Genomic DNA, 26,952 nt, shown 5'->3' on the forward strand with positions numbered 1-26,952 from the left:
GGGGGACTTTGTGAGTGTGTGTTTGACTGCATGCTTGTGTATTGTTGTTTCATTTAACGTTTTTTTTGTCTTTAGTTGTTTTCAGAAAGCGGTGCAGTCCTTAAAAAAGCATGCCTTTCCGTGCGCTAGTTTTACCATACAATATTCAGTGGGGAGCCAAAACTTATCGCATCATACCAGAGTTTGGACTTCATCCGGAATCATCATCAGCCGTGATCAATCCACTGCTGGCTTAAGCCGTTGCCGTCTCTCTACAGTGCAGTGCAGTGATCCTACAAGACAAAAACCCCCCGTATAGCATTTACATACTGTAGGGGCAAGTGAGCACCTCTGAAGGCCTGCAAGGTATACAAGGGGGTGGGTTGGTGGCTAGCACCACGCCCGATCGCCTGTGTCTCCCCAGTGGCGATGTTTACACACCACACCAGGTAATCATTTGAGGCTGAGTCTACCTAGGTGAGCCGCAGGACTAGTTCAGATAATCGTCACTGGTGTTGGCCGCGAACGGGAATCGAACTCTGGTCGCCAGGTTCGTAGTGCAGTGCGCTAACCGCTACACTACCGCTCCCACGTACCACCAACACACGGGCTTATGTCGATTGGGAATATTTATGTACTAATTTATTTTAATCACCTTACCTTTTTTTGTGTGGTCCAGTGAATGTTAATTTTATATGTGGCCAAACGTCAGTGCAGTGTGTGCACGTAAAACGTGCCGTCGCAGTGATTTTGAATGTTTTCGTTCGGCTGCGATAAATGTAAATAATCTATAGGACAAAATGTTGGATTGATTAGAGTTGTGATTGCTCTGCATGAACGCAATTTATTTGGTGCAACTGATACGACAATTTTATATCAAATCAAAGGCGACTTAATGCTGGGGTAATGTCCCAGTGTGTTCTTATGGTGAATATCTCCACCAGCATTATTGAACGAGTTTCTCAACAGCATTTGAAGGGGAGTGGGAGGGGGGCTTCTTCTAAATTCCATTATCTTAAATACCAACCCTGAAACGATAAAACTTGTAATAGTTTATTTTAAAACTTAGTTTTAGGAGACGGTTTTTTTACCACGTTGAGTAAAATAGAGATGCAATATAAATAACTGTATTCATGTGACATCCTTTACATGATTTTAATACATTTTTCATTCAATATGTCAAGAATTGAAATAGGACAGAGACTTTTTTTTTCCTAACAACTTTTGGAAATATGAACGCGAGAAGCCCCGCTGATTTTGATATTCCGCAAATTCATTGCAGGTTTTTTGAGCGATAGCGGGTGGCCACACTCCCTTGATCTCAGAAGGGGAATTTCATGAAAATATATATTTTTTAACCTAAAAGAATAAAAAAAAATATTCATAAAAACGGACAAATCGAGGAAGACGGTGGCACGTTGTGGAGCATTTCATTTCCTGCGCCGAGCTGAAAAAAATGGCGATATGAAATATCTGTCTGTCCCAATCTGTACAAAACGTCTCTCTCATTCAGTGCTCACTATAATATTGCCCTTCCAGATGCATCAAAACCTAATATTGATGGTACAATTTTGAACCTGCACGGCACGTCAAGGCATCCAGAGATGATTTCAAGTGACAGCTATAGGGGGTGTTGCAAGGGTAGATGGGAGGTGAAGTGGGGGGGGGGGGGGGGGGGTTAGATGGGGTTGATGGTTGATGCGGGGTAGGGAGAGAGGAACAGTGGATGTGGTGGAGGCAAGGTGGGGTCCATGTGCCAGCGTCCACTCAATGGGTTCCCACATGACTTGCTTCAAAATCATACACATGAGGGACACAGATTATGTGTACGGCAGGATGGTACAGTGGTAACACTTGTACCGCACAGGCCCTAGGTCTGAGTCCAGATTTCCCAAATCGAACATCTTTCTGTGTGGAGTTTGTATATTCTCCTCGTGATCCGCACTGGTTTCCCCCGGTTCTCTGGATTCATCCCATAACTAATAATGTAGCTGGTATTGGGCAAATATCCTAATGCTGAAAAATGACCTGCAAATTACTAGGTTGGGATTGTACGTTGTATTATCGCCCTCAGCAGCGAAAAGTTGGCAGGACCAGCCGGAAAACGAGTCTTGAGATTCAAAGATGCTTTCCTGGATAAACAAGTGTGATACATGTAATGTAACGATGCAAAAATAAGAATTGAATATTCCAACCCGGATAACACGCGCGCAGACACATGGAAAATAAGAACACCTTCGCAACACAGATGTATACATCGCTTTAGCGTATACATCACCAATAAAAAGTGCCATCATTATCCACTTTTTACACACTGCTGGATAGAAGCATCTCCTTGCCCATCACCACACAGATATACGTATGTTTTAAGTCGGATACTTAACAAAAAAATCCATATTTTCAATGCACCACAATGCCAGATGTTCCTTTTGGCATGGCATCCTTGACAGACAATTAATCGTAAATAGAGATCCAAAGCAACACGGAATCGTCAGTGTGCGGTGATTTTTTTTCGGAGGAGGGGGATTTTTGCTATTTTTTCTCTCATTTTTTTTCGTCTCATCTTGTGCCACAGTGCTGCTTGAGTGGGGGCCGCTCCCGCTGCGAGGATATCGATTTGTAGAGACGAGCGTCTGGAGAGGCAATTAAGGCGACCACTCGGACGGCCTGTTAGGGCACAGAGGGGGCCCTCCTGCGCGCATCCCGCAAAGCTTCGCCGCGATGGCCACGGGCGCGCGCCGTCAGTTGAGGTGGGAGAAGGACGAGAGGGGAGGGAGAGGGGAGGGGGGAGGGGAGGGAGAGGGGAACGAGCGGGGAGGGAGAGGGGAGGGGAGGGAGAGGGGAGGGGAGAGGGGAGGGAGAGGGGAGGGGAGAGGGCAGGGAGAGGGGAGGCAGAGGGGAGGGAGAGGGTAGGGAGAGGAGAGGGGAGGGAGAGGGGAGGGGAGGCAGAGGGGAGGGGAGAGAGAGGGGAGGGGAGAGGAGAGGGAGAAGAACGAGAGGGGAGGGAGAGGGGAGTGCCGATAAGCCGGAGACCGACCTCGTCGGCTGATCAAGCTACTTGTTTTAACATCTCCCTGTGGTTCCCCCCACGCTGGAGCCAACAAGCCGGCAGCACGAGGCACGGTCCCTGTTCTAAAGGTAACGTTCGTCAGATGTGCAGCAGCAGCAGCAGTCGCGGGTAATGAGAATTTACGGCCAATTGTCAATCCACTGCTGGATGAAGGACCCTCCGCCTCCTGACAGTCGATGGGGCTTGCGCTGAGCATATTTCATCATGGATGGTCAGCTAGCTTTGGTGAAGGGAAGGGTGGGGAGACACGCTGCACCGTGAACCCCGCGCCCCGAGTTTGATTCCCACTCACGGCCAACGCCAGTGACGAATGGCTGAGCCAGTCCTGGGCCTCAAGTGAGTACCAGGTGAGGTCCGTAAACATCGCCACGAGACAAACGCGGTCCGGTGTGGTGCTGGCCACCCACCCCCTCGTGTGCTGTGCCTGCCTTCACAGGTGATCGCTAACAGCACTTGCCCCAAAAGTCTGTTAATGTTATATGGGGAATATTTGTCTTTTATTTTCAGAGGGGGGGGGGGGTATATGAGACAGTTGCCCCCCTCCTGAAATTTTTATATGTTGGGTTTTTTTCTTCAAGAATGTGAAATTGCAGATCAATAATTAATATATTTTTCATGTATATATTTCATCGTGGATGCATTTTGCATTGTACAATGAAAACGCATAGACACTATGTGGCCTCACGTGAAGAATAAAGGAAAGGTGTCAGCCAAGGAACGGCACGCGTCCGAGGTGGGGACACCCAGCGTCGGGGGAGATGGAGTGACGAAATAAGCTCGCGTGCAGCTGCTGGGTGGATTGTTATACCGCAGGATCATGCCAGACACTTGCGGCTTGGAGAGGCCTTCATCCAGCAGTGGATGGACCACGGCTAATGCTGACGATGGTAATGATGATGGCCAGTGAAAACTTGATTTGCATGCAACGAATGTAGTTCCCCCCCCCCACCCTCTCCAGAATTAGTGACAATGCATGACAGTGGGAACACTTTGGGTGTGCCACTGGCCAGGTCCATGCATACTCGAACCATCGGAACCGCTTCTCGGTGAGAGCCTTTCACGTGACTCTCGTGCCTCAAGGTCACGACGGCTTCCAGGAAGAGGGCGAATCGTAGCTACCGATCGTGTTTCGGAATCAGAATATGCATTTATACTAGAGGAATCCGATGAGCTATGAAGCTCTTTGTCGCAAATGTCCAGTATATTTACCAGGTGCGACGGGGATGGCGAGGGCTGCTCCTTAACTACAGCGGCAGTTTTTGGTGTTTTGCCACGGGCTTGTTTTACTCAGTTTACATCCATCACTGCATGCTTAATTGCTGTAATGATATTAAAATGTTACAGTTTAATGCGATCCACCTGCGACTAGTTTTTTTTTGCTGGGAAAATCCAGTCGCCGGCTGTACCTTCCCCTCGCGCTGAGGCATAACATAACAAAATCAGACGGAACTGGCCCGCGTTGGGACCCTTCATAGGTTTAGGGTTCGCTTAAGGCAATGAGTTTAAATCAGTTCATATATAGGTACAGAAAAGGGAGGGGGGAGTTGGGAGGGAGGAGCGGTGGCGCAGCGGTTAGCACGCTGCACCTAATTCCCAGGCACGGCTAACGCGGGTAACGTCAGTGGACGCCTTCCTTCACCCACGTGCGTTGGCCGGTGGGAGCACTCGAGCTGATTTCATTGATCCACCTGCAAGATGATGTCATGAGGCTCGTTCCCTCCCTCGGCTGTTACTCCAACACGAGTGTGGCCCACCGAACCATCATCCCTGCCACGTGTCCTGCCCAAGCTCACTTACGGATCTTAACAATCAGACCGATGTCTTTAACCAACCGTATGCCCTCTCATCCACATGCTCCTCTTTCGTCTCTCGATGTAGTTCCAAGCGTGCATCACTCCACGCGCGTGTGAAATGTTCCAGTTTTTATGCAAATTTTCCTCATCAATGCATGTATGTTAAACTTCTTTCACACCGTACGTAGCCAACCGTGCTAATCGGTGGTGCGGGGAAAGGGCAACAAACTAAACACAAAAAGCAGTTCTAAAGAAATGAGTTTTCAATCGAGAATGTCCATCTTTGGGGAAAATAAAAATAAAGCATTACAACTTCAATAAAGTATGATGTATTTGAGGTATGACCAAGAATGAATCCATATCAATAGGAGTCCTTGCTATTCAAACAGCATTCATGTGTTTTAATGTTAATTCTACGGCACGCTAACCGAGCGATCCCAATTAAGTTTAGGCAAAGCGATCATGCAAATTAACGACGCCCAGTTTAACGAGGTCTTCTTGGGTATCAAGTTTGCATAAAGGTCCTGTTAAAGTAGTCAGGTAAAACTATACAATAAAATGTGGATTAATTTAGCATCTGAATGAAACTCCATCTCAATGTGAACTGAAACAGTGTTGGGCAACATTTACATTGGCGAGAGTAGCAGTCGGTTATATTAGCTCGGGAATAAAAGGAATACCTGAAGCTGTGACTTGCACAGGGGTAGGGAGTTAACAGCATGGACGGCTGGGATAAAAAAAAACATTTCAGACTATGCAGGCAGCAGATTAGAATGAGCAACCTATCGCTGAATGACGGCTGCCTGTGGGATTCGACAGGAAGCATTGCTTGCAGGAGTGGAAAAGTGCGTGGAGAAGGAGTAGAGAGTGAGATGAGCCAAAGGTGTGGGGTGGGGGGGGAGTCCAAGGAGGATCTGGAAGATGGTGAGTGCGATTTTGACGTTGATCCGGGATCCGATTGGGAGCCAGTGGAGCGATGGGAGTGTGGCCCCTGACGTGGTCGCATTTAGATGCGCGGGTGAAGAATCTGGCAGCAGGAATGTTGATATGCGCGCCTACGAAGGGTGCACTCTGCATCTGTCCCTTGCCTCCTCCTCCAGCACCACCATCCCCTCCTCTCTCCACATGCACCGCCTCGTGGCTCCCCCAGCTCACTTAAATAAACGATGCCCCACCATCTATACGTTAATTAGGGGATTGTTAATTGCGGGCTGGGTGCACGTGTGTACCCGCCAAGCCTTGCGGCCCTGTTCATTATAAGGGCAGCAGCGTTCATTGCTCTTTGCATAAGAACACAGACATGCATCCTTGTGGCTTTGGGTAATAGAGCGAGGCTGCAACGAGATGGGGTAAGACATTTTGATAAAAAAAAATTGCTATGTTGTAGTTACAAATATATATGCCAAGCCCTCCAAGATATGTTTTACATTCCCTTATCTACAGAGAAATAACTCATTGGGGGGGGGGGGGGGGAGAAGTACACTATATATCAATTTTGTAATAGTATGTGCGGTTGTGTAGATGTACATTTTAATGTAATACTTGAGGCACACGTATACTTCAGGTGCCATACAAATGACTGGCAAACGGTTTTGAGAATCAGACACTTAACGTTATGACGTTGTGTAACAGTTGCCTGATGTTAAAGTACTACACGAAGATAGTTTAATAGCAAATAATTATTGTAATTTTAAGTGTTACAGAATTTTAATATCCCTTATTATGCATAAAAATAACTTAGTTTCCATCCGACACGTGTGTTTAATTGGGCCATGTGTTTCCTGTATCGTGTTTAAGCCAAATGCTACCTAAACAAAATTAAAGCTGCTTGTAAATGTTTATAAAGTAATGCTTACACGATGTTGTAGAAAAAAAGACTGGTACATGGGTTAATACTGCGAACAAAATATTTGCTATTTGACATTTAACTCAAGTTTGTATTTTTATATGTTAAAACATTGACACACCTACACAGGAATGCTTAAATATATATATAAAGTATTAGAAATGACACGGCATATATATTTTTTTCGAATGGGAAATAGTGCTGGCTTTTGTCTGCCAAGCAACGTGTGCAGTAGGGCGTAATAGCACACGATGTCTGCCAAAGGACGAAAATTATGAAATTGAGCAACACGGGATTATACCTTTTGTAAAGCGTTGATTCAGTTTACCTTTTTTTGTAAAAAAAAATAGTTATATTCTACAATTTTATGGCTGAGTCTAATAAGCGTTACGAACTCTTCATATTCAAATTAGGCGTTAAAGTGACAAGAATAATCTTTTTTTTTGGAATAATGAACAACTTAATGCCGCTAGGGGAGAACGGCAAAACGGATGTACTTTTCAGTACGCATTCGAAGCACTCCATCCGTATAATTCCAAAGCTTAATTTGTAAAAAAAAGAAATACAAAGTAATGAAAATAAGTAAATAATCATTATTTAAAATAACGCCAGTGCAAGGAGAGGAGGGAAAAAAATCAATATTACATCGCACAATTCTCCAAACTAATTAGACCTAAGAAAAAATAAATTCCCTTCTAATCCCCCACAAAGCTCGGCGTGCCCCCTTCTGCCAAAAAAACTTTGCACTTTTTGTTTCACGAACCACGGGGTGTTGAGTCTGGGAAATGGTGGCGGCTGGGGGGGCTGCGAGTGGGGGGGGGTCTGTGCAATCCCCGCAGGCCACTGCCTCGTATTCTAATGCACCCTAATTAAGTGCGAGCTCTAATTAGGAAACGGGCTTTAATTAGTAAAGCTCTTGCATATTTGATTAGCGGGGGAGAGGGCGGTTGGTAATGGGTGGGTGGCAGGGGGAAGCGGGTGAGTGGGATGGTTGGTTGGTGGTGGATGGGTGGTTTGGGTGGTGGGTTGGAGTGGGAATTTTCTTCGTCTGCAGGGACCCGTGCGATAATTAGAAAACAAAAAAATAATTAAAGAATTACTTTTTTTTGTAATGTGCCGTGGAATAATATATCGGAGCGATGGAAGGCTGTCGTTGGAATTGCAATGGCTTTGTTGGAGGGGGTGGGCAAGGAATTTGGTGAAGTGCTATGGATTGCTCAGAAGTTATAGGACTCACAACAACTGTGCAAAGAAGAGCGCATGTTAATTTGCAGGTGGCTTTGTGGCGCATGTGTGCGTCTCTCGAGTGGTTTGTTAATCTTGGGGGTTTGAAAAAATCAGCTTTGAGGACGCGCCTCCCCAAGGCATTATTGCACTGCCTTTAAATTATAAGACGACGCAGAATGAGACTGATGCTACAAGAGCACACATAAGGCCCTTTTATAAGCTCGCAAATGAGTCAGAAAATTGCAAATGTGTCCCTTTCCATTAACTGGTTATTAATCCTTCTGCTAAACAAGAAAGGGGTTGAGTACACCGGGAGTGTGTGTGTGTGTCACTAAGTCACATTCAGTATAGTTCCATGCAACTCATGATTCATCTTGAAAGTGGTATGTTATTTGATTTAAAAAAAATCCTCTTTACGTGAAATATTAAGTTGCAAGGAAGTGTGTGTGTGCCGATTCACTTTCCGAACGCTTCCTTCTAAACTTGGAATTTCACATACAGATTTTTGACAATAACATCCCACTTTTAAGAAAAACTATGCAATTGCTATGGGTATGCTGCAATGTCTTGAGACGTGTATTTGCTACTTCTGCAGTGCTGTAGAGCATTATTTAAAAGGCAATGTATATTGAAAGTGTCATTAAATTTATTTAAACACCAATTTTAACAAAACATGTTTAACTTCAGTTGTTGTTACGTATTGTCAATCCACCGCTGGATGAAGTACGCACTACTTGAATATATTGCTGTAAATCATCATCATCAAATTAGCCTGAGTTGTATATATGTTGAACTTCTTTCACACCGTACATAGTCAGTCGCGCTAATCAGAGTCGCAGGGGAAGGAAACACGTAACAACTTGCACTGATGTACATGTCTTTAATAGTTTGCGTTTTACTTAACAAAATTTATTTTCGGAATCGTCGGTGACAATTGAAATCGTAATGAATATTGTATCACTATAAATGCCACGTTGCATGCTGCATACATTCCGTTAACTGTAAATAAATGCAGTACTAGATTCAGTATTTTCCGATGATCCATGAATACATTTAGCAACGTACCAATTATCCACGAGAAACAACCAGACTATTGTACATCTGCAGTCGGCTGTGCTCTCTTGTCAGACATCTCTCATAGACAAAGGCGTGTGCTCTGGCCTTAATTTCAGACGGAGCTGTCCAACGGGCTGCGCTCCGGAAAATAGTTTTATTTTAAATTTAGCCCTGGGTATTCACACCCCGCTGAATAATAGAACAAAGCCACCGGGGTGACTACCGGGCTTTTGCTAGCGTGGCACCCAAGCTATGGAACGCCTTGCCACTTTGAAAGCAGGCAATCGGAGTCTGCTTTGAAACCCCCATCTCTTTAAACCGACCTTCCCGCTTTAGTTTGATCGCTTGCCCTGGTTCTGTTATTTAGTTCACTGCGTTCATGCATTGCGCATTTGGGATCCTAGGATGGGATGCCCATTATGAATTATAATTATGTTTTATTATAAGATCTGTATCTGATGCCCACCATGAACTGAGCGTATTCGCGGCGATAGAGCGCCACCTACTGCCCGTGAAACGCCGAAGTTGCTTCGCGTCGCTGACGAAGAGCTTCACCTGAATTGGACGTGTGGGAACGCCGTGGCTATTATTGGTCGCGAAAGCGTCCTACTGCTTACTACCACTTACTACTAGTAGCCTTCTCCTCCTACTACAACTATAACCACTTACTACTAGTAGCCTCCTCCTCCTACTACAACTACTACCACTTACTACAAGTAGCCTCCTCCTGCTACAACTACTACCACTTACTACTAGTAGCCTCCTACTACTACAACTACTACCACTTACTACTAGTAGCCTCCTCCTGCTACAACTACTACCACTTACTACTAGTAGCCTCCTACTACTACAACTACTACCACTTACTACTAGTAGCCTCCTCCTCCTACTACAACTACTACCACTTACTACTAGTAGCCTCCTGCTACTAGAACCACTTACTACTAGTAGCCTCCTACTACCACTTACTACTAGTAGCCTCCTCCTACTACAACTACTACCACTTACTACTAGTCGCCTCCTCCTACTACAACTACTACCACTTACTACTAGTCGCCTACTACAACTACTACCACTTACTACTAGTAGCCTCCTCCTCCTACTACAACTACTACCACTTACTACTAGTAGCCTACTACTACAACTACTACCACTTACTACTAGTAGCCTCCTACTACTACAACTACTACCACTTACTACTAGTAGCCTCCTACTACTACAACTACTACCACTTACTACTAGTAGCCTCCTCCTCCTGCTACTACTACTACCACTTACTACTAGTAGCCTACTACTACAACTACTACCACTTGCTACTAGTAGCCTCCTACTACTACTACCACTTACTACTAGTAGCCTCCTCCTACTACAACTACTACCACTTACTACTAGTAGCCTTCTCCTCCTACTACAACTACTACCACTTACTACTAGTCGCCTACTACAACTACTACCACTTACTACTAGTAGCCTACTACTACTACCACTTACTACTAGTAGCCTCCTACTACTACTACCACTTACTACTAGTAGCCTCCTCCTACTACAACTACTACCACTTACTACTAGTAGCCTCCTACTACTACTACAACTACTACCACTTACTACTAGTAGCCTCCTCCTCCTCCTACAACTACTACCACTTACTACTAGTAGCCTACTACTACTACAACTACTACCACTTACTACTAGTAGCCTCCCCCTCCTGCTACAACTACTACCACTTACTACTAGTAGCCTCCTCCTCCTGCTACAACTACTACCACTTACTACTAGTAGCCTCCTCCTCCTGCTACAACTACTACCACTTACTACTAGTAGCCTCCTCCTGCCACAACTACTACCACTTACTACTAGTAGCCTACTACAACTACAACCACTTACTACTAGTAGCCTCCTACCACAACTACTACCACTTACTACTAGTAGCCTCCTCCTCCTGCTACAACTACTACAACTACTTACTACTAGTAGCCTCCTACTACTACTTACTAGGGCTGAACGATTAATCGATTTCAAATTATTTGAAAAGTCTTATTACTTTCTTATTGGAATTGTTTCATTTTTTATTGTCATAACTTTATTTATTTAACTTAATAATTGTTCTATGTTTGATTGTTATATTTGAATTAAAACATTTTAATAAATAAAATGTTGGAAGCAATTCATATCGTTTAAATTCTCATCCTTGCATTAATATTTTAATGGTATCACGTGGTAATGCTCCATCACATGTTTTAAATCTATTACACAGTGATTATTGAACTGAAGCTTGACTTAAAAAAATCGAATCGCAAATCAAACCGCAATATCTGTCAGAAAATCAAATCGCACTTAAGATATTTTCCCCAATCCGTAGAGCCCTGCTGGGTAGTAGTCTGTGATTGTCGTGGAAGTGAGGCTTAACAAGACGGCCCTCGCGGATGGACCAATCAGAGCGCGCTTCACTGCGTCCACACGTGACCACCCCCCCGCTTGTCGCCCCCACCCCCACCTCGGCCAAGATGGCAGCGCCCTGAGAAGTCCACGGCACCTCCGGCACGTGGACGCGACCTTTCTCGCTCTTCTCTCTCTCTCCTCTCTTCTCCTTCAGCGTCGCGACCAAAGTCGTCGTCGTCGTCGTCCCCCCCTCCCCACCACCACCACCACCAAGTACTCGCGCCGCTCCGCTTTTCTCCCCACGGTCGCGATCACCGCGCTCTCATCCTTCCATCGCCCGCCATGGCCGCTTTGCTGCCCGTGATCTCCGCCGGTGGCGGGCGAGCGGCGTGCGCGGCGTCCTTCTGCAGGCCCCGGCCTGCGATTGCGCTGATGCAGATCCGAGGACGCAAGTCCCGGGGCGATCCCAAAGCCAAGTCGAAGGCCGAGCACGTGCGACAGCCCACGCCCGTGGACGTGGAGGAGATGATGGTGCTCAGTGACCGCTACGAGCAGTACCGATTCGTCTTCGCCGCTCTACGGTACGCGGTGCTTGTGGGTTGCTGCGGGCGGGGTTGAGGGTTACAGCTGTCCCCCGGGTGGGGGGTGATGGTGGTTGCTACTGCGCCTCGTTTCTTGAAAATCTGGCTTGGTTCATAGTTCCATTTATTTGGTATAGACCTGTGAGCCATTCGGCTCTTGAATCGGGTGCAACCGCAACAAACCAAAAACATGAACAAGAAAACATCTTAAAGTGACTATGTGACTGTGCAAACAGAAAATCCAGGGGAAAAAAAAACATCAAAATATTCCTGAAATAGCACCGTACACCAACGCTGTGTGCAAAAATCCCAGTGGGATGCAAGTCAAACAACAACAACAACCACAATACAACTAAGATTAAGGCCATCAGTCTAACTCCGTACTACAATAAACAAAAACATGGCCAAACCAAAAAACGTTTTCGAAATCACCAAAATAAAAGCCATACAAGGCGGTCGGCGACCGAAATAACAAGAAGAGACATTTTTTTGTCGAATTCGGTTAAAAAAATCCCTTCTATATAAAGAGCCGTAATGCACTGTGTGGTGAATACGAGACGGCGATCCTTAATAAATAGCGGTCACGAAGCAGTAGTCCACAAAGAGCCGTACGCGGCTGCCGACCTGTTCACGCCAAACAAACACAAACGTGCGGAAACAATCAGGACACACGCACGCATTGGTGAAGCACCACAACACAACCGCGACAACTTGTAGTACGACGAGAGTTTTGGTTGTTTTTCACCTCATTACCTACCTCATCACCTACCTCATTAATTTACCGAACCAGTCACCCCCAACAAACAAGCACCAACGTCTACAACCTAAAACGGCAACGTGCCACACACCCACTCTGCACCTGACCAACCAACCATATAACCCCACAACTGCCACCAATCTCCCCTTGTTTTAATTTCAGCCACAGCTGTCTGGTCCTGAGCTTCGGGAAATGTCTCCCACTGTTTGGTGGGGTTGGAGGCCCCGAAACTATTGAATGAAAAATGAAGCTTTGGTCACCTAAACACTACCACCACTATCCACCCCCCCCCCCCCCCCATGCTACCAGCTTGCCCCACCATATCACGTCAGTCACTCCCGTTCACCTCCAAATGCCGTCATTCATGTGATGTAACAATCCATCTTGCACAAAAGCCCATTTTATCACTCCCTCCCCTGTCTCTTGGTGCATGTCCTTTGGTAGAATAATGGCTGGCAACTCGTAGAATTCATTGTGTGGTTTCTGGCATCCTCTACTGGCATTTGGAGTAGCACATGTAAAAATGCTTCTCTGTGGGGTGCTGTGGCTACGCGCTCCTCAGGCGCGAGTTTCGTAAAGATTTAATCGTGAAGAAACGAGAGCTGTCTTTGGGTCTGCGGGCTGAGGAACGTGCTGTCCAAGAGGCGGAGGAGCAACGACAGCTGCTGGAGTGGAACAACGCGGAGAATGAACGCCTCCGACTGATCAGGTCGGTACATGGATTTTCGGCCAAAATTTCTACGTCTTGATTTCATCGTGCCATTCGCATGATTACGTTTAACCTCATAGGGGGACTTACATTCCGACCGAGGTCAGTCACAGTCAAGGGTCGGCAACTTGCGGCTCCAACGCTGCGTGCGGCTCTTCAAGGACTGGATTCGTGACGTTATTTGGGACCGCCATCACGTATTCACATGGATTGCGGCTCTTGAAATATTTTTTTCCCCGAATTAGAAAAAAAATATCCTGTTATTTTGGTTGCCCACCCTTGTGAGCATCATCACGTGGATATTCTTGTTCCTATGAAGCATGCGACGAATCTTCCCACCTCTGTGTTTCGATTAATTGTCACAATTCGGGGATTTTTTCATTGTATAGTTTGTAGTATTTAATTTGTAAATTCTCTCATGTGATGTTTTGCCTCAGTTATGCCATTAGCATGAATTGCAAATAATCAATTTGTTCATTCGTTTCTCGATCCGCTTGTCCTGGTGATGGTCGACGTGACAGCATATTGAGTAGGGCGGTCCAGACCTCCCTTACAAATAATCAATTTGTACATTGACTATACGTTGTATTTCTTTTGAGGAAAATAATGTATTTTAATTTGTAAATTGTTGTGAACCGAGCGCCGAGCATCACTAATTTTCCATTAAAAACTAAATGCAATCCTTTTGGGTGAAATTGAAAAATAGAAACTACTCTATAATAATATGCGGTAATACCAAAATGTGGTCTGTGAGTTTATTCTGCCAACAGCTTGAGAATAAGGTATGCATGCCATTTCTAAGTGTTTATTTTCTTTCACCATGATAAGGGAAGAGCGATATCGTAGCGAAGTCCTTCTTAAGGAGAAGAGCAAGCAACAAGTGGCATCGAAGATTTTTGAACTTGAGGTGAAGAAGAAAGAAGAGAGGGAAGAAATTGTGCGGAGGCTAAAGGTTCGTACCTTTGTACTTGACACACGAACACTTGTACAACGGAAGGGGTGTACTGAAAAAAACATCATCTACAACTTAAACTATCAAAATCAACTTTTTTCTATTTTACCAGTTAAGGCCCACTGAGCTATACAGATATTTTTCAGAAGCAACCTGGCCACAAATGGTAGCTCAATGAGGTGCCTTATGTGCAAATGCATAGCAGCTAATTACTGTAAATGGATGTTTCTAAATATGAACGGAAAAACCAAAGCACCCGGAGGAAAATCAACCCTGCCACGGGGAAAACATGAAAACTCTAAATATACAGGTGTTCAGGTCAGGATCGAACCCACGACCTGCATACGAGGCAAGGGAGTTAACATCTTGCCACAACGGCACCCCAGACATATGGGTGGCCCGAAAGTAGACTTTTGTTGAGAATAGTAGACTAAATAAGTGAGTGAAAAAGGCGAGTTATTAAGTCAATTTGTCGCGATATGATTTTTCTGCAGTGCCGTCTTATATACGCTCCGCAACCTATAACGCCCTGTTAATGCATGGCGGTTGCCCATCCAAGCATTGTCCAGTTTTTGAAGCCTGCTTTTCTTCCTTGATCAGGCTCATTTACGGTGATTTGGTTACATGCAGTTGGGTATTTAGATGCAATATTCAATTTTTTTACTGATAATTGTATTATACTCTATGCATGAACAGGCAGGTAGCAGTTTTATAACAGTCGACCATTTAACCTGCAATGAGCTGTCTTGTAACTTTGTCCCATCCAGGAAGAGGTGAAGAACTTCATCACCCTTGAGAACCTGGATGCACGGATCGACGCTGCCATCGATAACCCCAAGAACTTCAACTTTGCTGTAGACAAGGAAGGCAGGATCGTTAAACGCACAGCGGTGCACTTGCAGGAGGAGGTCAAGAAGCGGGACTCGGCCGTTTAATGAACAACTTTACTGCAATTGTTCTCTGGCAGATCCTTCCAGTACAAATGTATAATTATAAGTAAGGTTTTCGTTTTTTACTCCAGCCATTTGTAATCCACCAGTGGATGAAGGCCTCCCCATGCCTTGTCTGTGATGGAAGTTCACCACGATTGGTCAGTGCTGGTTGATGAAGCGACCGTTGGGGAGGGCAGTACCGTATCAGATGTCACTTGCCATTGATGTTAGCTCTGGCCAGGAATCGAACTTGGGTCCCCTGATTCATAGCAGAGGGTGCTAACCACTGTGCTACCGTTTCACACAGAATAATTATACGTGGTATAATGGGCAGTGGTGTTGGGTAGGTGTGTAACGATGCACAGGTTCATCGATTCAATGTTGATTTTCATGTTCACTACACACAGACGAACCGTGCGCTTTAGAATGTATGATTGGCAATTCCTGTCTTGTCAGAATACTGCACGTGATCCTGTGTAGCCTCTAGAGGTGCTACATTCACCACAATGTAAATAAAAAAGGGTTAAATTCCTTAATCGAATCCTGCTTTGTGGTAAGGCATGACACTGTTCATACATGATCTGTTCACTGCTGGATGAAGGCCTCACCAAGCCGTCTCTTAATAGGCGTGCGATGTAACAGCACACAAACTGATGCCATCATGCTCTCAGACGTGTTCTCTCCTTTGGCTGCCATTTCTTATCTGTTCTCCAAGGAGGAACAAATATTTCTTGGGAAGAGTGACTAAAAAAATGGATCCGTTTTTTCAGCCAGTAAATGCCAATTGTGCTGTTTAATCACATCCTGAGAGAGAATCAATTCGGAAATCTCGTAAATGCAGTGAATGTCCTCGGTAGAGATTTTATCGAAGTAGGGGTTGCACCTTTCTTGGCACTGCTACGAGATGGCTTTATTTCTTTGATAGTCAAACCAGTATTTTGACTTCACCGACCTGAGAATTATGCCAAATAAATGTAAATGCCCAATATATATTGTGTCAAATGTTCCCATAAAGGCATTGAGAGCTGGCCTGAGACCATCAACTCTCCCCTCGGGTGCACTCGAGAACTCTGCTTAATCACAGGCTGTTGCCAGGACTCAAAACCCATCGTCTCCATGCTTGTCGCCTCTGACCTGTTATTGACTACCCGATGATGATAATTATAATTTATGTGCATTTTAGTGTGTTCTCTTGGTGGGGGGGGTGAGTTGAATGTTGTATAAACATTTTATTAAAATGTCCTGTATTTTAAAATGTAAAGTTTCCATTTTCCTTTAATAGCTGAAGTAATTTGTGTTGCTGTTGGACAGTTTTGGAATTTAAAAGATAAATAGAGTTTGTTGCACTTCGCACTGTGAATAGCGGTGTGTGATGTTGTGCTTGCCATTTTGCGTGCCCCAATAGCGATGTGTGTGAACTTGCCAACACGTTTGTGTGGTTTGTACAAATCGCCAGGATAGTTGTGGAGAATATCCTTTCTGCGTTTCCACACTATCACACTTGTTGCAGTCCATTCATTGACAATTATTGGCAAAAAATGTAAGCGTTTATAGAGCGTGGATGCGCCCCACTTTGACATTATGAGAAAGAAAACTCGCAGGCCCTTTCCGTCGTGCCAGGAATATTTTACGCGTATATTTTTTTTGCGCCTTGTGCAGCGTCGTTTTATATTTTGTAGAAGATATTGCGTACAATAGCAAGGGTGGATGGAATCGGGGTTGTGGAGGTGTTGTAATGGCTGTCTCTGTTGGGCAAGGTTAGCTGTAAGTGTACCTTTAAAAGTGTTTTGCTTTGTTCATGAGCATGGCTTGAGCTCTTTCAAAATGTGGTGGCTAAAATAAGCCATGCAATACGTGTGCGACTTAATGGCACGTCACTGATGTGTGGCGGTTTTATGTTTACGAGTAAAAAGGGGAGAGAAAAATGTTTTTGAAATTGAAATCCTAAAGGGTTTTTTTTACTTGTCAACTAAATAGCTGTGCTGAAATCAGGGAAATGTTGCATTCTTACAGAATGCTCTTCCCTAAAGCCTTTTTTCCACATAGACCGCAGCAGACATTTTCCATCATGAAATAAATGGAATGTACATTCATTTGGCGGGGCCTTTGATTGCTATGCGCGGGGCCATTCATCGCCACTGAAAAGGCCGAATCGCAATGCTTCGTTATAAATCAACAAGGGCAAAAGGTTATGCAGGAATTTATTTGAGTAATTTGTTCTTTCAAGAGCAAATATCCTCAACCTTGGCTGTGTTGGTTTAACAATGAGTGCCGTGAGTGATGGACGTCAGTGACGGATGCCTGCAGTAATGGAACGCTGAAAATCTTGAATTAAGTGGAGCAAAATGTGAATGCTTGCGGATGCGTGCCTTTAAAGTGGCGATGAATATGTTTTTGCATTGTCGACGGTGCAACAGGAAGGTGGGCTCAATGGTTGTTGCATTCAATCTTGCGGGTCTCGGAAGAAAACGCCTGCCGATTAGCGAGCTTCCACACGGACACATGGTAGTCAAGTTGATGCACACTGAGCAGGATTTGTTTATTTAAAGGACGGAATAACAACTCAAACCATTTGTTCAGACAAGTTTCGTATGGCTGTTTTATACCGTTCGGTTTTGCGAAGATCAATTGAAAATTTAAGGAAACAAAGCATCAGCAGGTCTAAGAATGCTAACGCGCAGTGCTCTTTGTACAAACTGTTGGCAGTGTTCGAATTGAGACGGTGAGTGTGGGACTCGGGCGCTAAGAATCAACGTGCCCGGGGATTTACATTACAGTCAACAGGGCGAATGTTTGGCGCCTCGTTGAAGCGCAACCCAAGGTCATGTTCGCCGAACAGCGAAACGGAAGGGTGCCCAGTTCCGTGTTAACGTAAAGAAAGGTTCCTGTGTCTTGTGCGAGTTAAAATAGTCGGTGTTATTTGAGTTTAAGCACACGGTTTCACCCCGATTCAAATAGATTATGCCTTCTGGTATGGACAATTGAAAGAAAGGGGACGGCAAAAAACATTGTGAGTCAGACAATAGAGTGATCAAGTTACATATACCCACTAAAATAATGGTAGAGATATACGGTGATCGGGTAAGACGCGAGGACTGAAGCATGCCATCCTGCACACAACACTTCGTCAATTATTTAACATTTTGCTCTGTTTTTTTTCTCTCGTAACATTTATGAGAACTCATTTTCACAGAATTTAGGATACGCATTTTTTTTGTTAGCAATTTTCCTTTGCAGTGGGGCATTCCAAAAAAAAAAGTCTCATCCACGCATACTCCCGTCGTGTTATTAACAGCACAACACCGAACTTACAATCCAGATGTCTTCAAATTTGCTTTCATGTTACCGCCACGTGAGTTGAAACAACGGGACAGTTTTATAAAATCACCCGCACCTGTTCACTCACTCGGCGGTATAATCATCGATTTTATACGGCGTCGTTCATGCAAAATTACATCTCGCAAAGCTGTGCAATGCGCGATGCATGGAGGTGCGCATGCATTGCGACGTTTTCAACCAATGGGTGCGTGCGTGGGGACAACACTGTAACGCATGCAGATGGAACAGATGGAGCTTAGTCCCTATTTTTCCGTTTCGCGTTCTGGCAAGCCAGGGCGTCACACCTCGCCGCTTACGGGAACTTGCCTAAGTTGGACTTCTTTCGCAACCGTGCGTTGCCGACCTTGCTAATCGGAGGTGCGGGGGAAGGACAATAAACTAAAGATAAAATGCCGTTCCACGTAAATGAGTTTTCAATCTAGATTTAAAAGCGCATAACTCCAGTGACTTTCTAATATCGGAAGGAAGAGCGTTTGAAGCACGCGATGCAGTTACCGGCTTTGTTCTTTGGATTTCCAAAAGCCGCTGCTGCTGCGATGGTCGGAGTTCGCGCGATGGCTTATACTCCTCGACGAAATCAGCAAGGTGCTGTGGTTCATTTGTGGCAAGCACTTGGTGTGTAATGAGTGCGAGAATGAAGTTTCGCAACATTTGTGCGATCCAACAACCCTCGCCTCCAAAGTGCTGGATTCGAGGCTTGTGCCCCACGACCGCCTGGTGCATAAATGGGTGAACCGCAGTTGATCGGCAGGTCGCTTGTGGTGGTGTTGAAGCGTGGGGACTCCCACCTATTACTGGACGTCTGGTCGGTGTGGAGTAAGCAAAATACCCAGGGCCCCCCCAGACCACCAGCAGTGTCGTGAGCAAGATACTGCAGTGCTGCACCATTAGTCTTCTATGCACTGTCACGTGCGCACGTCGCCATATTACCACCTCTGTTTCTCTGCACCATTTCGTGAATCGACCATCACAGCTCTCCGCCATGGTCACCACAAAGCCCTGGGTCTCCAAATTGCAGAGTATTCAGAATGCCCCTGCAAAAATGTACCAACCGCACCCAAAAATTTGAGCAAATCCCACCAATAATTCGATTTCCTCCACTGGTTCCCAATGCAATGCCGGATAAATTTCAAGAACTCTACATAATCATCCTCAAGATCCTCTGTAGACTCACCCCTGCCCAGCTCACCCCTCTCATCTCACTCCAGTACGCTTCATGCACTCTCCAACCTCTCTCATCGCACTGCTGTCCTCCCCGTACTGTTCACTCTACCGAAGCCAATAGTTAACCTCCGTTCAGTGGGAGGTCACTCTCAACGGGCAAGAACTATTCTTCCCCAGTCGTCCGTGCCGTCGGTCCCCCCTTGCCATTATTCAAGTCCAGGCTCAAATTGTATTGAATTCGACAAAAAAATGCCGCGCCGGGTCGATGTGACGCACAGTGTCACCGTCTGTAATTGACCATCAAGGCCAGCTCCCACGCGGGAATGAGACTCGCTGCATTGGCGTCTCGTATTGGATTTAACAATGGAACTCGAGGCGTGGGTGGCTAAGGCGACGTGACAATGGAATATGATCATCCGACACAAACCAAACGGTACGGAATCACGGTGTGCGGTATATAAAGGGGACGGGACACTGCAGGAGTTTTGAAACAGAGATTCCATTTTCATTGAGCTTACGCGAGGATGTGCGCCAATAGCATGGCGCGCATGCTCCTCTGCCTTTGCGTCTGTGTGTCACTCGCCGAGCCGTGCTTCATTCGGAACTGTCCCCGCGGAGGCAAGAGGGATGCGGGCACTCTTCGATCGGTGGTGGGTAAATTCACATTTTTTTTTAAAGAAACGCACACACGCGCACGCACTCTTATCACTATGGGAGATGGAGCGATGAAATCGGCTCGTGTGACAGTACACTATAAGTGGATTATTACATCTCAGAATCGTGATACATGGTTGACGGCTTAGGAGAAGCCTTCATCCAGCAGTGGATTGACCATGACCGATGATGATGATGATGTCGGTCGGGTGGAGCGGTAGCGCAGTGGTTTTTTCCACTGTGCTGGGTTCGACTCAGCTAGAGTTTGGGTTCGACTCAGCTAGAGTTTGGGTTCGACTCAGCTAGAGTTCGGCCAGGGCTAGCATCGGCGATGAGTGTGATATCTGAACCGGTCCTGATAAAAGAAAATTATCCCCCCTTCCTTAGCCGGCGCTCACGTGGCGTGGTGAAGTATGGTCGAACAAACTTCGCGAGCCACGCGGCGTGGGGTGAGCCTTCGTCAAGCAAAAATGGATTGGCAAAGGGGCCGTGTGAATTACTCTTTGGTGAACACTGTTCTCGTGTGCGGCCACGCGTGATTGAGTGCAAACAAAAACAATCGTGCTTCGATGTTAACTTTGGAAGAGTGTGCTCACGTCGATAAATTCGCTCGTCCACTGAACTTTCAATACCGGGAAGTTCCACTGCAGGCTATTCCCTATACTTCCTGTGAAAGGCAATCGGCCCAAATCGGTGTCCTCTTCCTGGGCTACTATGATGACATAACCACCATCTAAAAAAAAATGAATGGTGTAGTGTGATAAGACGATTGCAGGCTAAGCGTAGGTGGTGCTCGAACGCGTCTCGGAATGTTATATATCGCACTATAATACACGTGGGAAGGACGCCGACGATTATCCATTGTCAAGGACATCATACGATTCAATACATTCCAAAGCACAGCTGGATCAAATCAACCCCTCGGCCGTGTGTTGTTTGACCAGACGTCACGGCACCGGTTAGTGGCGGTGTTGAGAAGGATATTGCGGGGGACGAGGCAAGACCGGTTAAGATATCAGTCGCCACTGATGTTAGCCGTGGCAGGAGTCGAACTTCAGTGGGCGTGGCGCCAGAGCGCGGCACACTCACCACTGCGCTGCTGCAGGGGTTACACATTCGGAGACTAAGTAATGCAGTTTGTCAATGTGTTCATTCAAGTACACTATAATAACTTACAGTCCTGGGTTGCTCCGCTGCTGGATGAAGGTGTATCCAGGCTATCTCGGTCATGGGGGTTGTTGTTTGGCTATGCTGCACCACGCCGCTCGGTGTTGTTTGGTGACGACACTGACATTTATTGACTCAAAGATGTTATTCATTTCGGGTTATTTTTTTTGTACAACGATTACGCTTGCTTACCCAGGAAAGCCTCACCGAGTCTCGTAATCGTTTTAGGAGGGTCCCGCAAGGTTTCACATTCGGGGAAGATGACTGCTGTGTATATTCCAATTGAGTAAAAATTCGGGTACATTTTCTTTTAAAATGTTGGACTGTGATGTCGGCACACAACGGTATATTCATGCGAATGTCTTTTGAGCATCTTTAACGTCCGCTGTGAAGCAGACGGCGCGCATTTTTAAAGTCAATACATCCGCAGTATTAATCAAGGCGGCTGCTAGAATCAAACCGTGAACCTCTGCAACGAAACTATGCGACATTGACAGACCTCGTTGGCAGTGGTGCGCAGGATAAAATAATAATAAAAAAAATCATCATAAACAGAATCTGGACGTTTCGGGAACTGCCCCTTCGTTGGAGCAGAATACGATCGAAGCAAATGTTCATTACCCAATTCGTCTGCAGTTGATGACGAATGCGTCGAGTTGAAACATGTCCACATTGTTTTTTACATTACGGATTTGTTATGATAATAAACCATGCGTCATTCCAAGCGGTGAGCACAACTCGATATAATTATCGGTACGTTGCTTTTCTTACCTAGGTAGTACGGTTTAAGTGCCATTGTTGAGTTTATGTGTTTAAATCTGTATTTGTGCTATGCTGTGGTGTTGTCTGCAGAGACGAGTCGCCCTTCTTAGCTCAATGGGATTTTCTCCGATTGGATCCTCCGATGAGCACGGTTGGCCACGTCCGGTGCGAAAGAAGTTCGACGCACATTACAAACACACACACACACTCACACACTCGGGGAAACACACTTCTCATTGTGAGTCTCTCCCATGGCGTCATCCATTGCAGACGCAGCCGTGCCCTCAGCCGCTCCCCGGTGTACGGCCGGTAGAAGGAGGAGCGGTGGCGTGTGCCGCGCGGGCTTCCCTGCTGCATCCGTGCGTCCGGCTGCGGGGTCCCGCCTGCGGGGAGGCGTCGAGTCTGGGACCGCGACCTCGGCTGGGCAGGGTGGCTCCACGCCGCGGGGTCGGAGCCTGCGCGCTGCGTGACCCCGTGCCGCACCCGGGCCCTGACCCGTGCCGCGATAGGCACGGGTTGCAAACCCCGAGCCTCTGCCGCGGTGTCCAAGGTTCGTCCGGTGCTCGCTTCTTCATCTTTCGCGCCGCGCTAATCGGAGGTGCGGGGGAAGGACAACAAACTAAAGACGCAAAAAAAGAAAGCGGTTCTAAAGAAATTAATCTTGATTTGAAGCTTTCGTGACTGCAGGAATCCGTACTCTTTGGTTCTTTCGATAAAGTCACGTAGGTAGAAAAAAATAATAGATCACGAAGTTTCGATCGCAACAACAAGCGACCGTCTTCTAAAGAAATAAGTTTTTTTTTTAAACAGCACAAACCAGCGATCTCGCGCACACGAGCGGATTTCTTTTTTTGTTTGTTATCGTTTCATCTCTGTGGCCCACGTGCTCTTCGGGCGTGTTCCACCCTACTCCTTTAGCAGCCGTTCCGTCGTGAGTCTCGACCACAGTCCATCGTCGCCTCCAGAGACGCGTCCCACCCAAACCAACCGATCTGCGTGTGTTTGTTTCTGACGTCGATAGGATGTCTTGAACGTTACGTGCGTTCTGTAAATGTTACGGATGTTGAACTTCTTTCGCACCGTACGTAGCCAACCGTGCTAATCGGAGGTGCGTGGGAAAGGCAACAAGCTAAATGCCAAAAAGCAGTTCTAAAGAATTTAGTTTTCAATTTTACGTATTTGACTTCCCTTGTATGCCGCGGACTAAAAGGCTGTGGCCGGTTCTATGACGAGGGCATGCGTGTAAGGGTGTGGTCGTTCCAGATTGATGACAATTAACTTGCAGAACTTTCCATTTTACTTCAACCCTTTCCAACTCAAGTGTTGGTGCGGTGGTTTCGCCCGTCGTTCCGTAACGGAGGGGCGAACGATAACTCTAGTAAAGTTGACCCGACATGAACGAAACTTTAGCACAGGGTTGTGTTGCTCTTCAGGACTCGGCCTACTTAAAACTTTGGTGAACACGAACCAGAGCAACAACAAAAAATATATTCTAAAATGAAAAGGAGTTTTACCGTCACGTCTTCTTATCGGCTTCCATGCTCCATGCTAAATATGACTGCGTAGTCTTTCTCGGTTCAACTGCAGTGCTCTGCGATGCGTTTCCAGATTGCATCTACCGTATGTTGTTCGGCACGATGTCCGAAGTTTATCTTCACGTGCTGGGAGCTTCTTTCTGCAGTTCCTGACGTTTCGCTCCACGTGCAGATCTTCCAAAGAATGTATTAATTTAAAGGAGCGCGCGGAGTTCCTGAAGAAGCTCCCGGCACGTGGGAGCAAAACGTCGGACACGACACGTGGTAAAACCCGATGCAAGCATCGGACAAATGCTCATTGACTACTTTGGAAGACAAAAGCATGTTGGAAGGCTTTAACATCATCCGTTAATCTGGACCGGGGGTCGGCAGTCGGAATAACAATATGAGCCATATTTATAGAATTCGGTATAACACGAACAATCTCAATGTTTCAAGAGCCTCAGTGCACTGTGGTGAATACGAGGCGGTGGTCCTTGATAACTCACGTGTCACGAGGCAGTCCTGAAAGAGCCGCACACGGATCCGGAGCCGCAGGTTGCCCAAACCCTGCCCATGGTGAACTGTACTTCCATGGTGAACTGTGCTTCCATGGTGAACTGTACTTCCATGGTGAACTGGACTTCCATGGTGAACTGTACTTCCATGGTAAACTGTATTTCCATGGTAAACTGGACTTCCATGGTGAACTGTACTTCCATGGTGAACTGGACTTCCATGGTAAACTGGACTCCCATGGTGAACTGTACTTCCATGGTGAACTGGACTTCCATGGTAAACTGGACTCCCATGGTAAACTGGACTTCCATGGTGAACTGGACTTCCATGGTAAACTGGACTGCCATGGTGAACTGGGCTTCCATGGTGAACTGGACTTCCATGGTAAACTGGACTCCCATGGTGAACTTGACTTCCATGGTGAACTGTACGTCCATGGTAAACTGGACTTCCATGGTGAACTGGACTTCCATGGTAAACTGGACTTCCATGGTAAACTGGACTTCCATGGTAAACTGGACTTCCATGGTAAACTGTAGTCCATTGTGAACTGGACTCCCATGGTAAACTGGACTTCCATGGGAAACACAAAACTATAAGATAATATATATTTCAAGAGCCGCACCTGCAGTCCTTAAAGATCAGCACGCGGTTCCCGAGCCGCATTTTGCCGACCCCTGATCTAGAGGTATAGCGTTGATTTTCACTCGCCCCCAATAACCCTCTGTTGCAGACCGTCGATCAAATGGATGCACAGCCACCGGCGCTCGGCCCTAGCGGAGACGAGGAGACGCAAGCGACGAAACAGAGCAGACTGCAGACTCAATTCCTGAGCCACCTGTTGCAAAGGGCACGGCTGGCGTGAGCCACTGAGCACCATCGCATTCATCAGCCTCCTCACCTTTGCGAGCGCGCGATCTAATCCTGATGATTACGACGACGATGCCAATGACTCCGTATGATTTTGTCCCACGAAGCTAGTGCTATTTTGGTCGATGGGACGTGTAACCCGATTCTGCACAACGTGCCGATTTACTTTGCTTTGATTTGTCATGGGAATTATAGAACAGAGTGCGAATGTTGCACTGCGCAGATTTTCACGGCTGTGCTGTTGTAGGTCTTCGGTGTGTTTTCTGACATGATCCTGGAGATATCCCGAGCACGTGGTGCGAAACTTCGGACATCATTCTGAGCAACACGCAGTACAACTTGAAAACATCGGAGAGCAAATGTGTGCGATGCTTTGCATCGTCTTTAATGTATTGTGGATATATCTAACGTTTTTTATTATAATTATTGCAAGTACTGTATTAGATTTCGATTTAAAGCTTTCGTGACCGCAGGGATTCATCTTCTTGGTTCTTTCGGTAAAGTCACGTAGAAGGGAAATAATAATTACTTATAAATAATAATAATTATTATTTCTCTTCTACGTAACTTTACCGAAAGAACCAAGAAGATACTGTATTAGACTTTGGGAGAGCGGTGACGCAGTAGTTAGCGCTATGAACACGGCCTCCTGAGTTCAATACTCAGAGCAATGCGCTAATCACCGCCCCCTCTCCCGCCCTTACTCTGCTGCGACAATGTTGTTAATACATATTTCAACACGTAAGCCAACGTTACACAATCCTCTATTGCAGTGGTCTTCATAGCAAGGCCCGCGCGCCACTGGCAGTCCCTGGTGGCCTTTAGTGCGGCCCCCAACAATGCACCAATGTGACAAAACCTTCCCATCATTGCTGTCAAATCCCAATGGTTTCAAATGTGTGGCGGGTGTCACACTGCTGATGTCTTATTGGCGACAGTGGCCCCCCTATGAACATTGGCGAAGTACACTGCCCCATTGGCAAACGAAATAGCACGTCCCAATGGAGTTCCACGTGTTTAAACGGACACTCTGCGGTGCAGAAAATTTAACTTCACGTACACGTTCAGGTGACATCATCGCCGTCACATTGGCTTACGTGGAACGTTTGCAGTTCGTTGCGTGCGCGTCGCGTATTGCAGTTGCGCGCGTTAAAGAGTTGACTTTACCAATAAAAAAAATGCGCTCGCGACGACCGCTTTCAACGAGGTTATTTGGGAAAGAGGTCAGTCAGGGTCAGGTGGCTTAGCGGTGAGAGCGAGCATCTCGCAAACGGAAGGGTGCCGAGTTCAAATCCTGGTTTTGGGGTTGACTCAGCCCATCATACTTCCGGGTCCGAGAAAATAGGTACCGCTTCGTGGGTAAGTCAACAGTGGTTGTCAGATGGATGCACACGCCCCCGTCACAGGAATGCGCAAATGCCTCCACTGGCTCGGGGCTGTATGTATGCTGAACTCATTTCGTACCGTGCGTAGCCGACCGTGCTAATCGGAGGTGCGGTGGAAGGATAACAAACTCCACACAACAATCCGTTCTAAAGAAATTAATTTTCAATCTCGATTTAAAGGTGCACGGCTCAGCCCATGCAGTGATGGGGCTGCGTCAACCACCGGCGATGAGCACTGCTTTTAATACTCACTTAGACTCTTTCTTTGTCTGTACCAATAAAACAAATGCACTCGGA

The 26,952-nt window shown here is 46.2% G+C and overlaps 1 protein-coding gene across 1 annotated transcript; it reads left to right on the forward strand.

The window, feature by feature from the left end:
- The first annotated feature begins 11,437 nt into the window (after window positions 1-11,437).
- Window positions 11,438-17,374, forward strand: MRPS26 (mitochondrial ribosomal protein S26). Its single transcript, XM_032952247.2, has 4 exons — window positions 11,438-11,931; window positions 13,251-13,397; window positions 14,226-14,349; window positions 15,117-17,374. Exons 1-4 carry the CDS (start codon window positions 11,693-11,695, stop codon window positions 15,282-15,284), a joined length of 678 nt encoding a protein of 225 aa, XP_032808138.2. The 5' UTR covers window positions 11,438-11,692; the 3' UTR covers window positions 15,285-17,374.
- The last annotated feature ends 9,578 nt before the right edge of the window (window positions 17,375-26,952 follow it).

This window comes from Petromyzon marinus, chromosome 11 (assembly GCF_048934315.1).
Source record: "Petromyzon marinus isolate PM22_M1 ecotype Great Lakes invasive population chromosome 11, UKy_Petmar_22M1.pri1.0, whole genome shotgun sequence".
In the NCBI taxonomy this organism is placed as follows: Eukaryota; Metazoa; Chordata; class Hyperoartia; order Petromyzontiformes; family Petromyzontidae; genus Petromyzon; species Petromyzon marinus.